The sequence below is a fragment of the Candoia aspera genome, chromosome 9 (genome assembly GCF_035149785.1).
Source record: "Candoia aspera isolate rCanAsp1 chromosome 9, rCanAsp1.hap2, whole genome shotgun sequence".
NCBI lineage: Eukaryota > Metazoa > Chordata > Lepidosauria > Squamata > Boidae > Candoia > Candoia aspera.
In genome coordinates, this window is record NC_086161.1 from 19,685,718 (window position 1) to 19,709,197 (window position 23,480).

At 41.2% G+C, this 23,480-nt stretch overlaps 1 protein-coding gene across 3 annotated transcripts in view; it reads left to right on the plus strand.

The window, feature by feature from the left end:
- SLC39A14 (solute carrier family 39 member 14) overlaps positions 1–22,790 on the plus strand; it is a 41,730-nt gene extending 18,940 nt beyond the window's left edge. For 2 of the 3 annotated variants that reach the window (XM_063311455.1, XM_063311453.1), the window contains 8 exons: positions 736–1,015; positions 2,256–2,442; positions 8,039–8,208; positions 9,959–10,081; positions 12,702–12,884; positions 14,577–14,784; positions 16,260–16,444; positions 18,982–22,790. In XM_063311455.1, the coding sequence (XP_063167525.1) occupies positions 746–1,015; positions 2,256–2,442; positions 8,039–8,208; positions 9,959–10,081; positions 12,702–12,884; positions 14,577–14,784; positions 16,260–16,444; positions 18,982–19,128 (1,473 nt within the window). In that variant the 5' untranslated portion in view covers positions 736–745 and the 3' untranslated portion in view covers positions 19,129–22,790. Of the gene's footprint in view, positions 1–735; positions 1,016–2,255; positions 2,443–6,040; positions 6,211–8,038; positions 8,209–9,958; positions 10,082–12,701; positions 12,885–14,576; positions 14,785–16,259; positions 16,445–18,981 lie in introns of all 3 variants that reach the window. The other variant, XM_063311454.1, reaches the window with a different exon arrangement.
- Positions 22,791–23,480: the final 690 nt, after the last annotated feature.

Genomic DNA, 23,480 nt, shown 5'->3' on the forward strand with positions numbered 1-23,480 from the left:
GCCCCCTTTTTGTACTCCTTAAAGCCCACCTTGCCTGCATTGCTGGCTTGTGGTTGCTGCCATTTTGAGGTAGCAAATACAGGGAAGCTCTAGTTTAAATCTACCAGTATAGATTTAATAGAGTTTAAAACCAGAGTACAAATGGAACAATAGTATATGTGGGAGAATCCCATCTCCGCCCTTGTGAATGATGTGGTTGTCCCCCGCTTTTCATTATCCTCCTGATGACTGTGGCCTTTGCTCTTTCTTCCCCGAAACAATTCATTGGGGCCCTCTTGGTTGCCCAGCCATCTCTTAGCTACACTATCTGTTCTCTTAATTCAGCCTTTCTCAACCTTTTGACCCTGGAGGAACCCTTGAAATATTTTTCAGGCCTTGGGGAACCCCTGCACATTCAGGCTCAAATATAGGCCAGAAGTTACAAAATTATTGTATTTGTTTCATGGGTAGGCCTGTATATATGCATTAACAGTGTTCTTAAACTAAAAATAAAGAACGAAACTTACCTCTTTAAGGTGAAGTTGCCCGAATTTGAAATAATTTTTTAAAATAAATCATGATCTCCCATGGAACCCCTAGTGACCTCTCATGGAACCCAACGGTGCCATGGAACCCTGGTTGAGAAATGCTGTCTTAATTTGAAAGTAACAGGAGTTACTGAATAAATATGGCTAGGAGCAGATAAATGGTTGCAGTGACCAACGCTAATCCAAGGGCCCGGGTCTGCTTTTTTAGGATTTGAACCATGTTTTGGAATGGAGAGTTTCGGAGATGGACCTTAGTGCTGCAGCTGTACCTCCTGCTTCTCACTTCTTGGGCACGGGCTGGCACAGAAGCCTCAACTCAACCCCCCATTACAGCAGCCTCCTTTCTGCAGGATCTTTTCCTTCGCTATGGTGAAGATGACAGGCTCACTCTGCAGCAGCTGAAATCTCTGTTGAAACGCCTGGATGTGGGAGTTGAGCGGCACAATATCAGTCACAGGCAGCAGTCACAGCACAGGAACCTCTCCTGGGTAACCACCTCTACTTTCCCATTATTACTCTGTCCTCCTTTTGATTCAGAGAGGTCTACAAAGAATCTTACCCAAAAAATTATTACATTTATTTATTTATTTTTATTATTTATTTATCATATTTTTATAACCGCCCATCTCCCCCACTTGGGGGACTCTGGGCGGTTCACAATAAAACAGTATAGAATACATTTGAATGTAATCTGTCCAGAGAACCTTTGTTCAAGTGCAGATTAACATTTAATAGAGTGCTTTAATAAGAGCTTCAACTTGTTCTAGCAACCTTCTTCTATAGTTTAACTGCTCTGGCGAGCACATCCTATAACTTGGTGCCAGTGGGAAATGTGCATGTTGTGCCACTGCCAGCCTTGCAGCTGATGGAGGAGGAACATGGAAGAGCAGGTATGTTCATATCCGAAAAATTGATCTGCAAAGTATCCAGGTCTAGATTGTCAAAAGTCAAAACTGGCATCTTACATGTTACTGTCCTGATGTTGCTTTTGAACCATTCCTTCAACTCCCAGTGCAGCATACATGAGAGAAATAGAAACCAGATCTTGCACATAAGTCTGAAAGCAGTGGTGTCCACAGAGGGTGGATCTACCTGGTCAGTCTGATGATAGAAGTGTTGCACGCCAAGTCCCACTTTGCCATGAAGCAAGCCCTGCCCCTTTTGCACGTCACAAGGTGACAGAACAGGTGGCTCAATGTTGCTTTCATCAAAATGTCAAAAGCAGTTAAAGCCTGTCTAAAAGGCATTGCACATAAAAAAAAGGAATAGGAGACAAATGAGGAGCTAACACTGGCTCAGCTCTTAAAGGTATGATTTCTTATAATGGCCAGCTTGAGTGGAAACAGTTCACAGAGCCAGACTTTTTCTCTTTCCTCCACTGTTGCAGCCTGATAGAATGAACCTCAAATGGGTTCAAAATTGGAAGAGTTATACTCCATAATTTTTGGCCTGTTGGGGACTTCCCTTTAAAAAGTAACCAGGAACTGTATTTGAATATACATAGGACAGTCTTTGGAAAAAAGAAGGCGTGTGGGGGTGAAAGGCTGTATGAACTTGTAGAATATCAAAAACTGGATGTAAGAATTGCTTCTTGATGCCTGAGAAGGAGGGAGAAGATGCTGTTGCTGAGAAGTTAAGGAAAGGAGATTGGAGACAGGACATCACTTATGAGTCTGAAGAAGCGGAAGACCCACATGGAATTCTCAACCTTGTTGCCTTTGTTTTCAGTGTTTTAGTTCTTCAGAACTCTTTGCCACACACAATCTGAGCAAATGGTCCCATGTTGGTTGGAGTCAGTTCCAAGAATTCTGCCCAACTATCTTGCAGCAGTTGGAGTCAAGGGCATGCACGTCGGAGGATCTGGGGAATGAGGAAGATGAATGGATGAAGGAGGGGAAACCAAGCTCTGCGGAAGGTATGTGCATTCAACCCAACCAGCCATCCAGCCACATTAGCACCTTAATGGTTTTTAAGTCATAATCTTCCTAGACAACTTCCCAAGATTTTGAGTGAGGAAATGGTGTCCATCTGGATTGTGAAATACTATTTCTAATTGGTTTTCCCTTTCCAGCTGCAGCTATGCTGTAAAGCTGACCCTTATAGTACAGTGTCTGCAAGAAAGTGGAGGAACAAAGCTTTATTTTAATTTTAAAAATTTGCATGATACTCCTCAAAACTGGTTTCTCAGGAAGCTTCTGAACCTGCTGCAAAGATGGTTTTTCAGCTACTTAATTTCAAGTACAGTAGCTGCTTCTAGCCTCAGCGCTGCCAGAATTGTATGCAGAAGCTGAATATCAGATGTGAATACATAACAATTTCTTATGCTCGTTGATGTAGAAGGACATTAATCTGTGCCTTTTGGAGCCTAAGAAACCATTACATGAAAGCAAAGGGGAAAGAGCAGTGTTAGTGGGGGAATGAAGCAATGAAAGTATAGTCTTGGAAATCTGTTCTTGAATTGGACTACTGATATATATATAGGTGTATATAAAATGGGTGTGATGTAGATATATTTGGATCCTTGAGTCAGTGTTGACTCCTGGCGAATGCCTGGACAAGTCCCTGCAGTTTTCTTGGCAATATTTTCAGAAGGGGTTTGCCATTGCCTCCTTCCTAGGGCTGAGAGAGAGTGGCTGGTCCAGGGTCACCCAGCTGGCTTCATGCCGAAGGCAGGACTAGAACTCACGGTCTCCTGGATTCCAGCCTGCTGCCTTCATTACTACATCAAACTGGCTTGCATGCACTGTCTCTCACTGTGTGTGTGTGCGTGTGTGTGTGCCCGCACGCCACATGCTCTTTTGGTCGAATAACCTACAAACTCATGGCGTTTTCAGAATTGTCCTTGTCTCATGTTACAGGTGATGTGGATAAATGTTATTTCTCCTCTAACTTATTTCTTACTTCTCCTGTAACTTTGTATACATGCCATGAGTTTGTAGGCTATTATTCTGAACCTCCTAAAAAGAAAAAAAGCTTGGCGCTAATAGAATTGGAAGCCCTGAGTATTCTGGTAGAACTAATTCCATATTAGCTATACAGAGAAAGTCTTTCTCCAGCTTATGTCTGAAAAGTATGCGTGCCTAAGAAAAGACAGTTAATCCATTAAAAAGGAAAAATTGAATATGTTTTAACTTGGTCCTGGCAGTTTTGAATGTAGAAGTTGGTTGATCTGTCTAGACAGGTAGAAGTGTGTATGTGAAAAGATTGGCATTTTTTGCAGGAGAAAATTGGAATTGTTTTGCTTTGTTTCAAAAGAAGAACAGCCCGTCAGCTGATGTCAGGGTGTTCTGCTGTCCTACTTGCTATCTTCACAGAAGATTGGTTAATGAACAAGAGGGAGCTCATACCATTCATCTCTTTTTTTTTTTAATTGCTTTGCAACTTACCTTTGGCCAGCTAATTAATTGTTGTAACCGCTGGGTGAGAGAGAAGCTGCCATAAGATGAATCTGAATCAGTGGCGTGATGGTGTTTGCTTTTTGTACGTGTGAATGTACAGAGACGTTTTAAAACAGGCTAAGGCTGTCATTTTAAATGCAGGTATGGGCACACGTGAAAACTGTATTTGCATTCCCTTAGGAATCCATTTAGTCCTGATAATGCTTTTGCCAAGATTGTCCATCAATTTTATAACTATTTTTTTTAAAGTTCGTTAAAGAAATTACAACTGCTTTCCTTGAAAGGGAATAAAATGAAGAACTATCCATCTGACATACAGGAAAGTAGATTGAATGAGTCACTGTAGGCCTCATTATTATAGGTAGGTCTCTAAGGTTTTGGAGAAAAATGGTTGGAGGAAATGATTCATCAGCCTAGCACCAGAACCCCATGTTGGTTAGTCATTGAGAGTTGGATGGGATATTATTATTATTATTACTATTACTATTATTATTACTATTATTATTTCGTGCTGCTTCGTGCAAAGAACATAGGAATAGAATCTCAGGATTGGGGTATTAATCCTAGGCTACTGTTAGAAGGAAAGATTAGGACATCTGGGGCACTGGGACAGGGAAGCAATACAAGGAAGCAATGTCTCCTCCTAAGCTGCGTTCTACAATTCCAGCTGAGGAGATGAACAATGAGACCACTGTAACCCTTCACAGATTAAGTATGTATCAGTGTGGGAGATTGTGGTTGACGGTAAAAAAAAGCACTACCTACCCCATCTTATCCATTCCCTCAATTCCATGTTTACATTCAGTGTCTGGATTCACCCAGCGCACTATGCCTCAAGCCCAGTTAACCAAATCAAGGGGTTACCTTCATATAATATGCTATACCCAACAAAAGGAATCATATTATGATTTATTGGGATGTCCTGGTTTGTACAGTATGCCAAGACAATGGCTGGGTTGCTAAATCACAGTGTACCCAATTGTATTTTGATGTAGCTTAGGATGCTGAGCGTGTTTCAATCTTCCTATGGTTCATACCCACACAAAAGGAAGGCACAGATTAACACTAGATCTACTATATTGTAAACATTTAAGGCATAACAGTATGGGGTTATCCTATGGTTACTTTTTAAAACTTTCTGTCAAGCTAGAACATGGATAAGCACCCTATTTTGGCCATTTTCCTTCCTGCTTGATAGCCATGTAATATGAAGAGCGATTTGATATCTTTGGGTGGGTGAGATTAGAACTGTGAGATCTTTTTTTGTGTATTCTTTGTGGGTGTATTCATTTTGTCTCTTCCCTCCTGCAAAAAAATGTGCCCATTTTGGCCTCTTAAATTCCTATTTTTCCAAGGGGAATTCAGGGTTTTAATGGGTGTTGTAGGTTTGTTATGCCCTTGCAGGCTTAAGCCACCCGTTTAGTCCCTTCAATCCCCCAAATATCAAAAAACAACAAAGGGATGTCCCAAAATGTTGACCCCAATCCGTTCTGGTGGATTTTGGGGTCTGTAAATGGGATGCTAAGAAGTTATGTGCAATATCTGGATTACCTGAGCCTGATGCCTATCTTTCAGAGATGTTGTCTGTAAGCAGAACAATAGTTAACAAACACAGTTTTGATGTCTTTTATCTAAGTTTCCCTTTAAGAATGTTTAACACATCACTTTTTGCTGGTCAGGATAACATGACAAGCTTGCTTTGGCTATAAGCTGAACAATCCAAGCCAAACTTTTACTGACTGACTTAACTTGGATGACAGTGTTGTACTCTTCTAGTCTTTCAAAACATGCATTGAACTTTTCCATAAGAACTTGGTTTTTCAACATAACAAGCTCTAGCCTTTTCAAGCTACATGTAAACTCCCCTGCCTTTGTCTGATCTTTTGACATTGTTCATGTACTAGGCTTGAGCATGAGATAGAACAGCTTCTTCCATCCCCTAGAAAAATTTGGGGAATAACTCATTAGCCAACCCCTCTGACTAGTTGTCCATCATAAGCTTCCAAGTGAACTTGCAAAGGACCTTAAACCTTTCCAACTTCCTCTGTATGTAAAGGGCCATTCCCAGTTTTCAATTAGTTGGGTAAACTTGCCCTTCTTTCTTCTTGTTTACAGTGTGGGGTTTTGGTTTTCTCAGTGTTACACTGATTAACCTTGCCTCCCTCCTTGGAGTCTTCATCGTGCCCTGCACTGAGAAGGTCTTTTTCACCCGAATCCTAACTTATTTCATCGCGCTCTCCATCGGGACGCTGTTCTCTAACGCTCTGTTCCAGCTGATCCCAGAGGTGCAGTAAGACAAACCCACTTGCTCACAGATTCCCATCACAGTCACGCCACCAAGTTATCTTCTGGTACCTGATAGGGCTGCTGACTTCTCGGTGGCTTTTGAAATTGGATTTTTCACCTTTTGAGCACAGGGAGGATTCCTAAAAATAAGAGAGAAATAAAGGTTCTACTTCATGTTGTTTGTCCAGGCATATGTATGATTTCTGTTCCTGCACATTGGGCATGTTGGCCACTTTACAGAACAAAAATCTAGAAAGTAATACTCAAGTCCCCTCAGTGGCAGATGCTTAACACTCTGTTCCAGAAAAACAGTGTGATTTTTCACAGTGAATGTTATGGGTATGGAAGGTTCTTGAAGGATTCTGCCTCTTAATGAGCTTTGTACTATAATGGAAGCTAGCTTGGTTGCATTTCTAAAGAGAGGCACATTAATTTTACCCTAAATCTGGTGAGGTTTTCTAGCACTGAAGTGTCTTTGTTGGCCTGTTAAATACTGTAGGTGGGAAACAGCTGTGGCTAAGAGCAACAGAGGATGTTTTTGCAAAGGGAAGGAATGAACACCATATTGACACCAGTACATGGGAAGAGGTTCTTTTATCTTGACTTCTCAGGTTTCTTCTCTTTCAATAATTGGTTTATTTTCACAAATGGAAGAGGCTTCTTTGGGCTGTGTGAGATCTAATCTTATTAAATTGAGGTTTTCAATTGTACATTTTGGGACTGCTTAAATATAACCATGAACTCTAGTTGAAGGTTTTAAAGTCCTCATTCTCCTTCACTACTTTTCTGTCTTCCGGCATAGTATTTTGGCTCAACTTGGGTGGCACAGATATGCAAGTTTCTCAGACAAAGGTGAGAACCAAAATGAGAATTCATTTTGCCCTTTGTGTGAAAGAAGCACCTTTTGAACCTAGACTATTTTATAGTCTCTGTCCTAATCATCTTACTAACTGGGTTCTCTCATTAGGGGGGGGGAACCAAAGTAGCAAAAGGAAATTAGTACCATTCATTGGAATCCTTTTAACTTTCATTTTATATGGCTAATTCCAGACTGTCCATAGCGTTGTTTACTGTTATCCTTTTTTCATAGAGTTCATGGATATTTCAGTTCCCAAACCGTAAACTTAATGAAGGGGTTATGTTTTGTTGCTTGGAAACTAAAAATATCATTGTGATCCAACAGGAACAGAAATAATTGTAAATGTGTCATCTCGATTGTTAAGTTGTCCTGTAAAAACTAGTGGAATAAGATGGTGCCAATCAGTTGTTAAGAATCTTCACACCTTGGGCAACAAATACTTCAGTTCTTTGCTTGTCATGTAATAGAGAAGCATGTACTGCCTGTATCACCCGACGGCTCTGGCATCTTGTCCCTTTTTGAGTCTATGTGCTGAAAAGAGGGGGGAAAGTGTCCTGTTTGGGGGCTGGAGATAACTTGGCAATCTACAGGGCTGGAGATGTAAAATTAGCATGAATTCCAATCTGCTGCAAATGTATTGAATTAATACTAGACTAGGGTTATATTTATTTATCCACATTGCCTGTGGAGGGCCTCTTTCCCCCCCCTTGTGATCCATGTTGGACTTACCCTCAACAGGGATGTTTGCATAGTGCTATAGTGCCCAAGGGTGCTTCAAGCATGCCTGAATCAATCTTGACTTGCATATCAATCATTAATAAATCTCTCATCTCTCTCTCTCTCTCTCTCTCCCCGCCCCCTTTTTCTTCCCTTGGTGTGAATTCATTTTTGTATTTCTGATTATTTTCCTCCCATGTTTTCCTCCCTCCTGTGATTTCACCGGGGTGGGGTTGACACTCACACTCCAGTCTGGGGATACGGTTTCCTCTGTGTGACCGTCATTTCCCTCTGCTCCTTGGTCGGGGCCAGTGTGGTGCCCTTCATGAAGAAGACCTTTTACAAGCGGCTGCTCCTCTACTTCATAGCTCTGGCGATCGGTACTCTTTACTCTAACGCCCTCTTCCAGCTCATTCCTGAGGTAGGACAAGGGCCGCCAGGCCTGGGTTATGTAATTGTCTATCCTTGTGCAGCATTGACAGGGTGACCTATTTTGTTGTAACTGTTAATCGCTTTCAGGAAAAGTGACACAGAACCACCGGGCTCCCTTCATTTGTACTTGGGGTAGACCAGCCTTTCTCAACCTTCTGACCCTGGAGGAACCCTTGAAATATTTTTCAGGCCTCAGGGAACCCTTGCTCATTCAGGCTCAGATATAGGCCAGAAGTTACAAAATTATTATAGTCGTTTCATGGGTAGGCCTGCATATATATAGTATGCATTCACAGTGTTCTTAAATGAAAAATAAAGAATGAAACTTAGCTCTTTAATATGAAGTTGCCCAAATTTGAAATAATTTTTTTAAATAAATCATGATCTCCCAGGGAACCCCTAGTAACCTCTTGCAGAACCCTAGGGTGCCATGGAATCCTGGTTGAGAAACCCTGGTGTAGAGATACATAAGCCATCAAAACTGATACAGGGTTGTGGAGCTGTTAGCACAAGGAAACAACGCCCATTAATCTGGGTGTGTGCCTTTTGGGAAGGGATTTTTTAATAGGAGATTAAATTCACCCCTGAATCTGGCATCCTAAGAATAAGGGTCAGTTAAGATAAGGAACAAGTTCCATACTAAATAGTCTGTGTCAGGAATCAACAGAAAAGCACATGTTGGTTGTGCCAGTTTAAGCAAAAGTATGATTCATCTGATTTCCTGTGTCATGTTCTGGCAGCAAATACGTTGATTGTGGTAATATCCTATGCAGTGTTTGTGTTAGGGGAGGACTAAAAACCAGTGGGAAAATTATCCCCACATATTATAGCAGACTCTTCTATGGGATAAAAACGGTATTGGGCCTCCCCATCCAGATTTCCTGTGATGAGGGTTTCTTCAGCATAAAGTACCCGACAGTTTCAAATATTTCAGACATGCCTGTATTCCTAATGAGAGCGTGCAAGGCCCATAGCACATCTGACCTAAAATGAATAAGAAGCATGTCTTTCACATGCTGCTATTGTGTATGACATGTCAGCTGGCTCACATGGAACTGAAATGTTAATGAGGTTTTGCTGCTCTAAAAGCTGAGGGGCCAAAGAGAATCTTCTTTGGTGCATCCAAGTCTGCTGTTTGATATAGTCCTGTGTCTTACCAAAATTTTAATTGTGCAACTTCAGTTTGCAAATGGCACGCGCCAGCTAAATTATTTTATTTATTGGTTTGTTTGCTTATTTTACCTTCTGTGTATAATGCCAGGGTGTTAGAAAAGTTCAAGTCTACCTTTCTCTTGGACATGGTCTCCATGTGGAAGGAATGTATTCCTATGGAAGAGCGCTGAACTGTATTGTTGAGCGTATTTTGGAATGGTGCACAAGGCAATGCATAATTAAATTTAAAATGCAACCATCAAAAGCAGGAACTTCAGCACATTAAAATCAGAGATAGCTAATAGATAACATTTATTTGTTATGGACACTTAGTTGCTTAACTGTATGAGCGGAAATCTGATGTGGAGTAACTTGGAGACGGGCTCACTTCTATAGTAATACGAATTTGTTGCCACTCATGGTCAGGAAATTCCTCTCTAGGGCACAACTTCTCAAGCTGTGGAACCTTTTAGATCCTCTCTGGCCTTCCCTTACAGGTGAGAGAGAAGAAGACAGAACTTTAGGAAGGAGGATAATATTTATGTACTTATGCTTTTGATAGCCAACCCTTTTTCTCCCATCTCCAGGCCTTTGGGTTCAATCCACAGAAGGATGACTATGTCTCCAAATCTGCTGTTGTCTTTGGGGGATTTTATCTGTTTTTTTTCATGGAGAAAATACTGAAGATGCTCCTCAAACAAAAGGACAAGGTGAGGAAGGGTGAGGGTCATTTTCCCTCAGTTCCTTGAGCCTGGACTATTCCTGACGCAATCTTTAGTTCCTTTCCTTTTGGCACTCAGTTGTATTTTTGTGAGCATCAGATGTAATTTTGGAAGAAGGAACTAAAGTCTTGCAATTTCCTTCCAAATATATTAGGAGTAGAGATTCTGCCAGGTATTTAAAGATGGTTTGCAAACTTTTTTAAAATTTATCTGATAACGCGTCCATGTGAAGGATCCCTGCTTGTTACAGAGTGTTCTGCGATGTTTGTGTTGGACATCAGCTAGCCCTCTTTTGGCCTCGCTGCTACAGCTTTTATCCTAGAACAGGTCCCACCTTTTCCCTTGACTACAGGATGTATAGTTACCTGTGTTTCAGGGAAGCTATCTGCCCTTGCTATTTTTCTGAGGAAGTCGTAATAAACATTTGAAGAAACCAGAGTTCCCATCTACCACCCTTTTTCTCATGAAAGTTTTTGCAATTATATTTTTGCTACATCCTCAAAAAACGTTTTTCTGAAAATTTAATCCATGAGCTTAATACTTAATACCTATTACAACAGAAAATATAGTAAAAAAATAGAACAATACAATCCATGTAGAAATAATTGGTCTCCGTTCTAGTTCCTTCTGTATCCTTCATGTACAAGGTCAGAGAATGGGGTTTAGTAGTAGCAGCCCCACGTGAATGGCTGGATGGGATATATTTTGTGCAGAGTATGAAATAGAACTTGCCTGCTTGTTTGAATTCCCAGTTTCTCCCTTATTCAGCTGTTCAATACTGATTACAGCTACAAAACAAATGTGGAACATACCAGAATTAAAGCAGCTGAGCAAACCATGGAGTAGATATTGGAAGGAACAGTCAACACCTCTCTGGTGAGAGGAGATGGGCGGTGACAAATTTGATAAATAAAATAAAGACTGTACAAAGAAAAATCATATCTGATAGAATTGTTGCATGTTCCCATATACACATAGATAAAAGTGCTAAATATGATTGTGTACAACTGCATGAACTTTCAGAAGGAAGTCTGAAAAGGATTTCTTTACCAAAGAAATCAGGGCATTAAACGCTATGAGCTTTTGTGGATCATGAGGCATTGATCATTATGTTGCATAGCCTAGAAATGTTGCAAAACATCAGCAAAGCAGTTGTGAACTGAGATATAAGAAAATACGGCAATCGCTGTGGAGCTAAAAAACCTATAGTCGTGGAAGGATTATAAAATGGGTAGTATATGGGTGCCCCTTAGTGAACAGCAAGCCACTTTTATCTGGATGAAACTCATCCCATAGACCTTGTAGATGAAGGATAGAGGACTGAGACTACTTGGTCATCTTGCAGGAAGGCAAGCGCTTAGTGAGGAGAGATCTTTGGACCACCTGGTGGCTTTTCATACCTTCAGCTGTGGTATCCTCTTGGACTGCTTGGATGGAGACTCAGTAGTGCAGTAATTCAGATCCATCCTGTTGAATCATTTTGTTTATTTATTTATATTTGTATATCAAATTTATTCACCGCCCATCTCAGAGAGCGATCATATATAGAAAGAAGATGCTCAAGGGGCTGCTGTACCACACCAAGACTCTTAACCTGCTAAATCATACATAGTCTTCTCCTGTTTCTTATTTTTTAATATGTACAGTATGTGAATCTTCTGAGAGAGCTCATCACCAGTGTGGTGATGGTGATAATATTCAGCTCTATCATTTGCTAGGACTTAAGTCAAAAACCCTCAGTAATGCTTAGATGTAACAATGAGCTAGGTGGAGATTAGAGTCCAGTGCTCTTAGTAGAATGCTGGTTTCAAGGTTTTTTTGGGTTCATAATATTTTGGAAAGGAATCTGCTCACTCTAAGAGATTTTAAAACCATAGCTTAGAAGTGCTTCTTGATCTCCACTGTCCTGGAATCTCATTGGAGATTCTTGTTGGCAAGTTGTGGCAACTGTAATTCCTCAGTCATTCTAATCTGACCAAAGTTCTCTTGGTTTGCATCATGTCTCAATTACTGCAATATGCTCTATGTAGAACGACCCTTGAAGAACTTTAGGAAGCATTGGTTGGAATCTGGCAGCTATGTCAGATGTCATGGTATGATCATGGCGTCATGATCATGTCATCCTGATACAATATTAAAAGGTCAGCACTTGTTTTCTAGGTGCAACTCAAAGTGCTGGTCAACATCAAGAACTTAAATAGCTTAGAGTCCAGTTATCTGAGGGAGTGGCAGTCTTGCCTGGTTCTTTAGATCTGCAAGTGAGCCTTCCAACTTAACAGGTCCTCTTGTCAGATCATGAGAAAAGATTTTCCTGTGTCTCATGCTTAGATGATGAAATGTACTCTCTCTGAAGGTACAATTGCCCCACCTGCTGGTTTCTAAAATGTTTCTAGACATTTTTTAAATATAGATTTTCCAAGTGTTTGAATGGTCCCTCCTATTGTTTTCAATAGATACTGCAGTATTTTAATTTTTACTGATATAATTGTTAAGCTTATATAGAAAGGCAGGAAAAAAGTACAGGAAATAAAATATAGATCCGGTTGTGGTTGCACTGTATGTACTTTTTTGAATGATTGCATGGTGAAGTTGTCTCTGCATTTCCTAGCACCTTCACGGGCACAGCCATTATAGCAGTGAGTCCCTTCCTTCCAAGAAGGACCAGGAGGAAGGTGTCACTGAAAAACTGCAGAATGGAGACCTGGATCACATGATCCCTAATAAAAGCAGTGATTTGGAATGCAAGAATCCCTCTGCTGATGAGAAGGTTGTTGGCTCCTTATCTGTTCAGGTCAGTGAATAATTACACTAGGGGTGCCCAACCTTTGGGGGCCTTTTGGGGCTAATGAGCTCTTTGCTCTCTCGCTCTCTCTCATGCTGCCTGCTCCCAGAGGCCCTAGATGGCTATCAATGTCAGCATAAAATAAATACTAACCCCCCAACCCTATGCACATATAAAAATATATTGTCCTTGGTGATCTCTGAGCTTGGTTGTTTGCTTGTAGATGTTTCATTATCCAACTAAGTAATGATAAAATCGGCCATCAATAGACAAATTGGCCATCTACAGAAACAGAGATAAACCACATTTACACGCCACTCAAAGAGACAATAAAGCTAAGAAGGAAACAAAAAGACCAGAACACACACACTCCACAGCCTACACCCAGATAAGCAGGGATTAGCACCAGACAAACAATGAAGCAGAAAACAATACCAGAGAAAACCACACCCCCACCAGCACTGGCAGGTCAAGCCACTGTATATAAACAGGGAGCAATCCCACCGTCCCTCACACTGATGATGCTCCCTAGTTGGGTAATAAAACACCTGCAAGCCAGTAATCAAGCTCAGAGAGCACCAAGGACTCCACAGTTCCACCCTGAGCTACAGATAGTCTCTTCTATTGGGACATAGAAAAATAGAAAAACAGAAATGTGAGCATCCTGCTTGGGCTCACAAAATGGCTAGCATGGTGCCTGATCAGTTACAACATACCCATTTATCAAAAGTCTGCTTCTCACCATTCCTTCTACCCTTCCAAAATACTGTTTCATTTTAACTTAACTCTTTTTTTTCTGGGCAGGTGGACGCACTTTTAAACATGGAGCAGTTCCCCATCATTATTCTTGGAAGAATAGTCCATGGTGCAAATGAAACTTAGAAGCCTTCTTGGAAATATTTTGCTTCAGGCTGATGCTTTGCATTCCAATGCGCTAGTTTCCCATTTCTAATTTAATTTATTTAAATCAAATTCAAATAATTACATTATAATAATTTAACAAGTAGATCTCTTGTCATCTAAGATAGCATAGTGCTCCAGAGGAAAGTTAATATACTTGAGTTTACAGGTGGCTGGTTTGCAGTCATGTTCTCCTATACCCTAAAGAATAGAAGTAAAGCTCATTCCTTATGCAAAGATTGTACACGTTGAGAAGTCTGTTTGCCCCTGCAGTATTGGAAGGGTGCTGCAATGGCAAAACTTGAATTTCCTTTCTCTGCACTAGACTCCCATAGTGTGAGGTGATACATACCTGTATGTCTCCTATTGTAGCATGGTAGGTAATGTAGTTAGTTTTTTGTTTTTTTTTAATCGTATGGCATAGCAGTTCAGTGTTCAGGCTGCTTTTTTCTTGCTGGGAAATCCTTGTGAGGTCCACCAGCCAGATGTTTAGATGATTTAGCCATGACAAGTCACATTGCCCGGGGTGCGCCATGAGGAGGCTAGTCTACATTGCACCGAGTTGGGCTGAGAGAAAGTGACTGGCCCAAGGTCACCCAGCCGGCTTTCATGCCTAAGGCGGGACTAGAACTCCCAGACTTCTGGTTTCTAGCCCAGCACCTTAACCACTAGGCCAAACTGGCTCTCTGTGTAGTTAGGTGATCTTGTTTTATGATGCAGGCTCCATACTGGATTGCTGATTCACCTGTCATGAGGTGATCAGGCATTTTCAGCTTTTCTAATATGATACTTCTTTTCCAGGACCTCCAAGCATCTCAAAGCACATGTTATTGGCTGAAAGGGGTGCGTTATTCAGACATTGGCACCCTGGCTTGGATGATAACCTTGAGTGATGGCCTTCACAATTTCATTGATGGGCTGGCCATTGGCGCCTCCTTCACTGTCTCAGTCTTTCAAGGCATCAGCACCTCTGTGGCCATTCTTTGTGAAGAATTCCCCCATGAGCTAGGTGTGTGTTGCTATTTCTGCTTTATAACAGCAAAAATACATAAGAATTCACTTGAGGGGTGCACTTAGTGGAATTCTTATTAAGGGACAACCAAAATAATCAAAAGATAGGAGCATCTTCCTTGCAAAGAAAGGTCTAATGGATTTGAGATTTCTTAATTTAGATAAAAAAAAAAACAAGAGAGAACAGTGCAGAGATTTCTAAAATGGTAGACAAGGTGAAAGAAATTTTCTCATTGTACTCTGTTGATGGGTCCTTCAGTGATATGTATTCATCTGTATTAACATATTACCAAATTAGATTTCTTGGTATGAGTATCATTTTTGGAGGACTCAGGGCCACAGAGGATAGCAGTGTTGGGTAGCATAGATCGTTTTATTATTTCCTTTATGACTTGTTTCAACTTTCCAGGCTGGCTGAAGAACAGCAACAGGATAGTGTCTGCCTTTGGGATGGCCATCTAAAAAGATACAGTATAGAAGGAAAGTGTGGAAGAAGGGGATGGGAGCAAACAGGACAATAAGGGCAGTAATTCTTAAGGTTTTGTTGCTGGCAGGGGGCAGCTAGAAAGGAATCGGGTTGCTTAGGGTGACCAGATGAAACTCCCACTTGCAAAACAAATGGATGTGCCATATTCCTCACAGGACAGTTGATTCTAGAGGACCCTCTAAGGGAAGAATTAAATGGGCAGCTCAAGTGATCACTGCAGATTACTATCCCTTGGGAGGCTGAATTGGTTTTAGTTTTAAATTTTGATGATTTCTCCATTTTAATTCTAACCTATAGATTTGGGGAGTTGTACGCTGCTCAGAGGCGATTGATTATAGAAGTCCTGTAGATAAGCAAGCAGATGGAGGTGATTCCTTACTCTTTGCTGCTACTTCACTCCCTTTACTGAGCAGTTGGTCTCAATGCCTGCTGTGAAGGGGGCTTCCTGGCGAGTCGGTCAAGATGGCACTTCCTCAGTGTTTGCTGCTTTTGTCCTCCTTTAAACAGGATGAGCAAATTCATTAAAGATCATGTATCAATAGCCTCTAAGCCACAATGGCTGTAGGAATATGTACTCCATACTCAAAGGCTGTGGTGAGCCATGCTTGTTGAGTATGCAGACATTATTATTTGCAAACACTAGTGGCTAGAGTCACACAGAACACTAAAACCAACAAACCACAAGATAGCTTTCTCTGTTTGTGTGATGGAAGGGTGGTGCAGCATTCCAGTGAATTTTGAGGGGTTACCGAATATAATATGTAACATGTCATCATCAAAATGTTACTGCTTTGTCAAAGATGTCAGCTCAACAAAGCATATATCAGCAGCATAAACATACATTGGTAATACAGAGAGAGATTGTTTTAAAATGCAAAGTGCTTCTGGATCAATGGATGGGGAGCAGCTGCTGAGACTTTGATTCCGTTAATTTCGAACGCAACCCCCTCCTCCTAACTTCTTTTGCATTGTTGTTTGGCTGGCAGGAGACTTCGTCATTCTGCTGAATGCTGGGATGACGATCCAGCAAGCCCTCTTCTTCAACTTCCTCTCAGCTTGCTGCTGCTACCTGGGCCTAGGCTTTGGGATATTGGCTGGTAGCCACTTCTCAGCCAACTGGATCTTTGCTCTTGCTGGCGGGATGTTTCTCTACATTGCATTGGCCGATATGGTAAGCGGTAGGCACGTCAAGGAAGCCAGCTAGCTTCACCTGGCTTCCTTCCGTACGCTGGAGTTAAAAGGTAAAGGTAAAGGTTTCCCTCGACGTAAAGTCCAGTCGCGTCCGACTCTAGGGGGCGCTGCTCATCTCCGTTTCTAAGCCTTGGAGCCAGCGTTGTCCATAGGACACTTCCGGGTCATGTGGCCAGCATGACTCACGGAACGCCGTTACCTTCCCGCCGAAGCGGTACCTATTGATCTACTCACATTTGCATGTTTTCGAACTGCTAGGTGAGCAGGAGCTGGGATGAGCAACGGGAGCTCACCCCGCCGTGCGGTTTCGAACCGCTGACCTTCCGATCGGCAGCTCAGCGGTTTAACCCGCAGCGCCACCGCGTCCCTCTACGCTGGAGTTACCACTCCTATTATTAGTTAATTAATTGGTCGATTAACTTTCTCTGCTGCCTATCTTGAGTAGGATGACTCTGGGCGGCTTACGAAGAATAACAATGGCAAATCCCTAAAAACAGTTCTATAAATATAAAAGCATATAAACACAAATGCAGAATATAAAATATAAAATTCAAAACTCAGGATGGGAAATAAGATCTTATCCTGGCATCCTTACGGGGCCAAGCACCCCCATGAGTAGTTGTCACGATGGTAAGACTATTCTGCTACTTTTAGTCAGTCTCAGCATATCTAGAGGGAACCTGATTGGGGGAGGTGTAAGAATTGGAATCTTGCAAAAACAGATCTTGGCTCCTTCATGAACAGTGCTGTATTTGTTGTGTGTCTCTCTTGTGCAAAACCTGAATGACGGAGCCAAATTTCGAGCTCTAATGAAGCCAAAGAAAGAAAAGGGAAACAGTAAAGATGTACAGAAAGACCAACAGTTCTAGAGGACTTGATGAGGTTTCGGATTTGATCTTTTCATAATTACCCTCCCCTGCCTCCTTGAAGAAAGAAAAAGTAACGAGTAGAGATATGTAGAATGCAGCAGCAGCACCAGGGATGAGGAAGGCCTCCTGGGGCCCCACATTATTCTCCTGTTGGGACAACTTCACTGACTGCCTTCCAAGCCCAATTCAGGGTGCTTACGAGGGTGCATATTGCCTTATACAGCTCAGGCTTATGCTATTAATAATGCCTCCTCCTGCATGTCTATGAAAGTTCTCTCTCTTCCCCAGAGTCACACCAAACTTTGCACAGTGTGTTGAGGTTGCACTTTGAAAATAGGCAGGCCAGGACTCAGTCAGGGCTTTAAGGAGTGAACTCAGTGTCTTCAGTATGTATTCAAGACAATTTTTTTTGTCCCTTAATCCATCCCAAAACACCTCTCTCCCAAAATGCCAAACATGGGCCAAAATTTTTGCTCTGGTTCACTCTGGCAGATATCTGAGGTTACCAAGGATTGCATGTGGCCCCCGAACTGCAGCATTTATACCCCAAATATAATTGTCTACCCTCTTTCCCTTAGTGCAAGGTCATTAGTGGGACATTTTTGCAGGGCCTGCCATAGATACATTTTGGTATCAACAGCCCCAGTCCAGCGAATTAGGCTAAATTAAATCTTACTCTTTAGCCATAAATACAAATTAATTCCTTCAGGGTGTTTGACTCTGTTCATACATCATGCAAAGCAATGGAGAGGGGTCAGTGAATAAGCTACACTTTTAATGTAGTTTTAATGTAGTAAACCACAATTTGAAATCATAGTTTGGGTTTGGCTTACTGATTGCAACTGTAAAAGGGCATGGTCTGTAAAAAGGCTCATGGTTTGTATTCACTTTCCTGGTTTGTTTTTGTGTCCTGCACAAAGCTCCAACCAGTCTACAAAGATGCAAGGCAAGCACAGCTTAAAAAGAAAGTAAAACAAACCAAGAATTGGCCAAAAAGCCACTTTTTTTTTACTCCTCTGCTCTGACATATCCAACAAACAACAGAAGCTAGGCCTTCGCATGATGTGTGATCACAGCTATCAACCTCTGTGCTTGTATAAAATGAAGACTTGTTTACTGTATATAGGCAGTCCTCAAGTTACAACTGTTTAACAATGGTCTGTAAATTACAGCCTCGAAATGGGTGCTTTATGGCCTGTAAAGCACTTCTGAGCGTCGCAAAATGTTGCACCACCACCCTGCGGTCACATGATCACATTTCAGGCACTTGGCAACTGGCTCATATTTATGACTGGTTACAGTGTCCTGTGGTCACATGACCGTGTTTTGCGACTTTTTTGCCATTTTCCAGCAAAAGACACCCATTGGGGAAGCTGGATTTGCTAAACGACCACTGTGATTCGCTTAACAACTGTTCTAGAAATGGTCATAAAATCGGGTCCAGTCACATGGTGACTCTATGACCGCAAGGAGTTACGATGGAAATTCTGGTCCCAATTGTGGTCGTAAGTCAAGGACTATCTGTATTGTGTCAGTTTGGAATTACGCCGTTTTGTTTACAAGCCTGCAAGAAATAGTTTTTGCATTTGCTATAGAACAAAACATGACAAAAGAAAAGCCACTCTAATCGATTTCCTTGATCTGTAAGTTCCCAGAGATGAACGAAGTCAGCCAAGAAGACGAAAGGAGCGGCAGCGCCTTGATTGCGTTTGCAATTCAGAACGCCGGACTACTGACGGGGTTCACCATCATGGTGCTGCTCACTACGTACTCGGGAGAAATCCAGCTGGGGTAGAGGCTGGGTCGCTGGAGGTGCATGGACTGTGCTGAGCGCAGTGTCTCGTCAAGGATTTCAGGAAGGGGCACATTCATTCAGCCTGCTTCTTAGATTTCTTATTGGACCGACCTGCACAGGCTGACAGCTTTTCTCTCTAGCACTAAATGACTGAAGGATCATTTCTTAATCTAACAATAGCATTTGTCTTTCTGTCCCTCCCTCCCGCCACCCAACTCTTCTTTTCTCTTCACAATATGATGGAAGCTTTGAAGAAAAGGCTTCTAGTTCCCCGTGGTTTGTTGTTCTCGCTTCCTTCTGGGGCTGGCCATGAGGAACTCGGCGCATATCTCTTTAAGCTCCAGAAATGCCAGCAGACTGGCTAGCAGGAAGCCTTTTTCCCTCTTCCCCCCAAATCACTGAGGACAGTAATATTTAAATTTTAGACTCTGCTTCAGTTTTGGGTCAATGAACTGGTTGGTTTGAGTTAAAATTTGAGTTCTAAATTTTAGAAGCTTAGTAGGCTACAGAGTTAGAAAAAACAATTTAAAATCACAGCAAATTAGAGAATGGGTGGCTCTTGGGGGGAAGCAAAATTTCTGTGAGAGAGGAGGAGGTGTTTTTTGTGACACAGGCACCATCTAAACATGAAAGAACATGTTATGTTGAAAACTCACACCAATTTAGGCAGCAGGTCCTAGTTTGTGTAGGAATGAATGTGACAATTTGACCCAAAATTCCTTTAATCACGTGGCATCATTATATGTAAATTATTTAGGACTTTAGGATTTAAGAAAAGACAAGACCATCCTGGAAGAAGTTTTAAAGTCCTTTCAGCTCCCTCTTACCCTCTTGTTTTCAAAAGTGTGTCTTTTTCAGCCCTTCCTTTAATATCTCCTTTTTAATTTCCTTCAAAAGATTCACACACAGGTTGGCCAGAAAGCTGCTACTTTACAAGTTGATTTTGTGTAGGGTAAATCTGGCCGGTGTGGAATCTATATCTGGAAAGAAATGATATATGAAGTCATTGAATTGTATCCTCTGGCTGGAGGTCTTGGGATTGTCTATGAAAATGAAGCCCAAATTTGGAGAGTTTGCTGGAGAGATTTATTGCAGGATTAAATTTCCCAGAGTCACTAGGTGAACTGATGTATTATCATATTGATAAGATCAAGCCTGTCAGCTTAAGTGTGTAGCACATTATTCACATCACACATTCTCTTTAAACATTTGTAACTGTTGTGCTCTTATCAGCAAAAGGAAACTCAGTTCTTTTCCAGTAAGGCTAGGGAAATACCATTTTAAGCCAAACTTTGCAGCATCTGTGTATCTGAATACTTCTGTCCTATATTATGGAGAAGGGACTTGGGTGCTGAGGTACCAAATCCCAATGACATTCCTTTACCTATCCTTTGCATTTAAAGTGGGATCCACAAAGAAGTTATTTTGCATAATCACATTTGATCTGTTCAGAAGCTTGCCAATATCTGTCTCTTCCTTCTCACTCATGGATTGTATGAAAACCCTATGGTTGTATCAGCCTTGGGTCCACATCTGCCTAATGTGAATTAGTTTGCTTTCTTTTCAATACAGTATAACTGAAAATGATGTAATACTTCAGGATGATCCATGTAACTTGACATTGGCAGTTACGATTGAATTAACTGTGTAAGTATGGTAGTTCTAACCTATCTTGTTCTTATTGGTTCAAGATAAGGACCAAGTGGAGAACTGCCCTGGGGAGTCTAACCTATGTCTCCTAAGCCTATTGAAAATTCAGCTATGGTGGTGGTGGTCTCAGTCTTGATGTTGCTTCTTAGGGCCGTGCTTAGAGATGCCATGCATATAGAGAATTACGTTTTTTTTAAAAAGAAAAGATGGAGACCCATTGAAGCAACAGTGGAGGGCAAAGGCTAAACTTCCTTACTGCAGATCACCAACACACCCATACCACTTGCTCACCACCTTGTAAAAACCATTTATGCCATTGCTAATAACTAGAAGGGTGTTCTGCTTAATTTTGGCTCTTAAATGGTTGCTTGCAGTAGCTTGCTCAGATAAGAAGTATTAATCCCTCTGAGATGCTTGCAGTTCAGCCCCCTATGGAATATCTGTAATGACAATAGCAAGTTTTCAGCCTCCAATTTAATGCAACTGGTTTTTCAAAATGCAGTGCATTCAATTGGCCTTGCAGGCCTTTGTCAAATACAACCTCACGATGAAATCTGTTCAGCTTTTTCTGCGGTTCCTGTAAAAAAAAAAAAAAGCAATCTTTGAGCATGCCTGGAAAGTTGCGATCCTTGGGCGAGAAGTATAAAGTACTTTAGATGAGATGCCATTGAGTTTCCTCAGTAAAATATATTGCAAAATGCTATGTTACCTTTAGAGGAGCCCCAGTAGCATTGACTGTCATTCATTTGGCCTAATATGGCTATGGTAAGCAGAAACTGTCACGTTCACTACTCTGTATGGCCCTTATTTATAGCCATTTTGAATAGAGAGGCTGAATATGCTGCTTGATCAAATAATCGTCGTTACCTTGAACCAGTCTGTTGTTGAGGCATCTGCTCCATTTTGTTCAATACTTACGTTTTCTTGCTACTGCCATATTATCATTTCTAAAACATCTGTATTACAGGATGTATAGAAAAAGCTTTTAGGCATCATAACTGTGAGTGAATTAGCCTGAGTTGGGGACCCCTCATTTAGTTCTTCCGATGGTGTTTCTTCAGCTAGTTTCATCTCCAGCATGTTACTAAATATACCAAAATGAAGGTGGTTCTTTGCTCCTAAAAAGATCAGAACTGAATAGCCTTGTACTGACTCTGTGATTTTTGTTCTTGGCTTGAAAGCAGATCGATGAAATATGATGTAGTCCTTGCAGCGTCACTTTGTAACTTCCATTTAGGGATTAGCCTTTTTGAATAAATTGGACAATCTTCCCAGAATGAGGAGGAGGTGAATCTCTGGCCAAGGGTAATGTTGCTGCAGCTGCTTTAAATTCTGACATAGCCTGATCAATGTTTGCATTTCAAGGTTACTTTTGAATTAAGTTCGGTATTTAAATAGGGGAGATAGCTGATGTCTTTTCCGTTAACTTCACTACAGTGATACAAATTCCTGTTCTAAATAGTATCTAGTGGTTTAATACAATTACTTAGATGTGTTATGAGAGTTTCTTTTTGGTGTGGAGCTAAGTTTAAAAGGAGACAAAGGAGTATCAATTTAGTCTGACAGTTCAAATGGTACCTGAAAATAAGCGTCTGGCAGATTTTATGTGCAGCTAGGTCCTATTAATATTCCCTCAGTAGCAAGTCCCACTGAGTTCAGTGTACAAAGCTTGAATAGGAGTGCAGACTTCATATGTATTATGGGCTGTAAGGAGGCTGGTGAATATATTGCGTGCAACTACAATGTGGAAATACGTAAGGGTGCACAAAGAACGTACCATTCCTCGTGCCAGAAGTGCTTATTCACTCAGAGGGGAAAAAGCAAAACTGACCAAACTGGGAGCAAATTTTAATCTGAATTTTAATGTATATGATTCTTAGAAAATTGGGTTTTTTTCCCATTTCAGTATTTAAATAACTCAGGTGTTGTAAGAAAACTTGTTGAACAAAGAATATAAATTATGTCATGTGATTTGTTCTTTGTAAAAATAAACTTACCTTCTGTAATGACAACTGAGTTGTATTTTTTTAATCCCAGTATGAACCTGGAAGGAAATACCCTTCATGTTTTGACCCCTTTAGAAAAGCTTTATTACAAAGGAAAAAAATATGCTGTAGTAATCTAATTGAGAGAGCAGAACGGACTTTTGAGCAAAACATACTCTGTAAGAAATTGTATTTTCAGGTTTATGTTTTTAGCACAGGGGTATTATGAAGATTAGAAATGTAGTGAAAAATACGATTATTCAGTAAAACGGAAGCCAGCGGATGAAATGCATTCTATAAAGTAGCTTTAAACTTGGTGTTGTGTCATGCAGGTGGCTAGGACCCTCCTCCCAGTCTCCATCCAGTGCACTCCCATTAGGTGTGGAGTGCATGGACAAGAATCTCCGATGATGGTCGCGCCTGGTCAGTGGGTTGATTCCATGCAGATAAGATAATTATGAATACAGTAAGTTGAATGCAAGGTCACACATCCAATTTTTTGCATCTCCAGGTTTGCTTTTTGTAAGGTATTGCTGTGTGACAGATGATGCGGGAAGAGAGCTGGAAAACCATTCTACTGCACAAACTGACAGTATGGGGCTAGGTGGACACGGACTGTCAAGGAACATCCTGAAGCACTAGCCCTTTGAAATGAACTTGGGAACAGACCAGGGACAAGCAACCCTGTTGTAACTGACTGAACAATACAGTGGGGGT